Source organism: Cryptosporidium ubiquitum (assembly GCF_001865345.1).
Source record: "Cryptosporidium ubiquitum isolate 39726 chromosome Unknown contig_38, whole genome shotgun sequence".
Classification (NCBI taxonomy): Eukaryota; Apicomplexa; class Conoidasida; order Eucoccidiorida; family Cryptosporidiidae; genus Cryptosporidium; species Cryptosporidium ubiquitum.
In genome coordinates this window covers 1-2451 of record NW_021639838.1, presented here as the reverse complement: position 1 = coordinate 2451, position 2451 = coordinate 1, and the positions used below count along the sequence as shown (strand labels likewise).

Here is a 2451-nt window from a genome sequence, read left to right as displayed (position 1 = left end):
TTAAACATGTAGTTATGAAGATCCCAAAATTGACAGAAACAGAGAGTTGCCCTTTTTCAAGACTTGTTGGAGGATTTGTTCCTCCTTTAACTGATGTATCTTCTATAGATGATTCTTCATTCATTGATTCTGAAGAATCTTCTTTAGGACATGGTGAATCAGGAGGTGCAGGAACTTCTGAAATTCCAGAAGGTTCAAATGGAGCGGAAACTACAGAAGCACCGTCTCTGCCACCGCCACCATCATCACCGCCTTCATTACAATCAGAGCAACAGCCATCACCGTTGCAGCCACAACCACCACCGTTGCAGCCACAGCCATCACCGTTGCAGCCACAGCCATCATCTTTGCAGCCACAACCACCACCATCTTCATTTCCGCCACCACCTTCTCCATCATCTCCGCCTTCAATACAACCAGAACCAGAACCATTACCGTTGCAGCCACAACCATCTCCATCTCCATCTCCGCCTTCATTACAGCCAAAGTCACAAACATCACCGTTACAGCCACAAACATCACCATCACAACCATCACCACCTCCATCACCGCCACCACCGCCATTACCACCATCATTATCACCTCAATCACCTCTATCACCACTTCCATCGCAACCATCACCTTTACATTCCCAATCTCCAATTCCCCCATCTCCATCTGTATCACTTCCATCATTCTCACCGTATCAATCTCCAAATCCTTCAACTCCATCGTCTCCACCGCTACCACCGCCACCACCGCCACCTCCATCATCTCCACTACCTCCACCTCCATCATCTCCACTTCCTCCTCCACCTCCATCATCTCCACTACCTCCTCCGCCTTCATCATCTCCACTACCTCCTCCGCCTTCATCATCTCCACTACCTCCTCCACCTCCATCTCCACTACCTCCTCCACCTTCATCTCCACTTCCTCCTCCACCATCACCAAAACCACCACTACCCCCAGCTTCTAAAATACCACCCCCCGTACCCCCAAAAACATATAAATATGCTAAACTAATAACCTCTGAGATTTCTGGCCTCACTGATAACCAAAGTAATGACCTAAGTGATGACCAAACTGAAGATGAACAAAATCATTTAAAAACCACTCAAAAACAAACTAATAGGTTAAATACTACCCAAATACAAAATTTAATGAAATTGCAAAATCAAATCATTATGAAAAGTTTTCTGAGAGAAAATGGACTGGAGGATTTGTACTTACTCAACTGCAATTTAAATACTCTAGACAGGATTTATTACTTACTTGAAAAAGTTAAAAAGATTATATTACAAGTTCAAGTCAGAGAAACTAAAATGTATAAAACCAATTTAAATAGTTTCATTACTTCTCATTCTATTATGAAAAAGAATATTGAAACTACTAATTATCAAACACTTGTTAATTCTTTAAATGTATTAAAAGATTACCTAAAACAAATACTTGATGATTGTAAAAGCCTTCATAATATTCAACCAAGTACAGAAATTCATACAGAACATTATTCTGGTAAAATTGATGAATGTGAAAATGAAAAATATATTCCTTTAATTGATTTATATTCATTTTTATTTAAAAACTATAAAAAACTCATTGCCAACTCAACTTTTGGAGCAAGAATGCTTAATCATTTTGTTACTATATTAAAAGATTTTACTGAGTTTAATAATTGTTTTGTTCAAGAGAAAATTGAATACTGGAAATCATTATTACAAGAATATAAGAAAAATATTAAATATGAAATTAAGATGGATAATAAAACAAAATGTAGTGGTTATTCTCATCATGGTGTTATGTGTTCAATCAATGAATGCATTAAAACTTCTGAGGATCGTTTAAAATCTGAAAAGATTATAGTATATAAATTTATGGTCAAACTTTTAAGAGAATTGATTTCTAAATGTGAACAAGTTAAAAATGATCCCAATTTTGATGATAATTTAAAAGGACAATTATTTAATGAAAATTGCATTTACAAGTATAATATTAGATATAATATTCAGTCCAAATTTTTGAATAATTCAAATCAAAACCAAGTACTTGAAAGAATTCAAAATTTAATACAAAGCTTTGGAGGGATTGTCTTTATTCATGATTCTAGAGACTGCAATCCAAACAATATTGTTAAAATTCTTGAATTTATTGCAAGACTTAAAGTAATTAAGTCTCTTGGGGATAATAATACAAATTTATATAGTAGTACTATTACTAATCAAGAAGAAATAAAAGCCTTAAATATAAAATCAATAAATTTTTTAATCAAATTAATGTTAGATATGATTTCTTTCTGTTGGACTTATGGTATTTATAAGAAAAATGATTATATACAAAGATCTGATACAAAATTAATTGATGTATTTAAGCTATTAAAAAGTAAATATGAACAAAATAGCCAAATTAAAACTAATTATAAAGCATTGGGTGAACTTCAAGCCTTATTAAATGATAAATATATATATTCAA

General features: G+C 34.0%; 1 protein-coding gene across 1 annotated transcript; it reads left to right on the top strand.

Moving 5' to 3' along the window:
* Positions 1-150: 150 nt before the first annotated feature.
* Positions 151-2430, top strand: cubi_03766 (uncharacterized protein; the record flags this gene model as incomplete). Its single annotated transcript, XM_029020780.1, has 3 exons — positions 151-223; positions 268-2342; positions 2404-2430. 3 exons carry the CDS (start codon positions 151-153, stop codon positions 2428-2430), a joined length of 2175 nt encoding a protein of 724 aa, XP_028873014.1.
* Between the last annotated feature and the right edge of the window lie 21 nt (positions 2431-2451).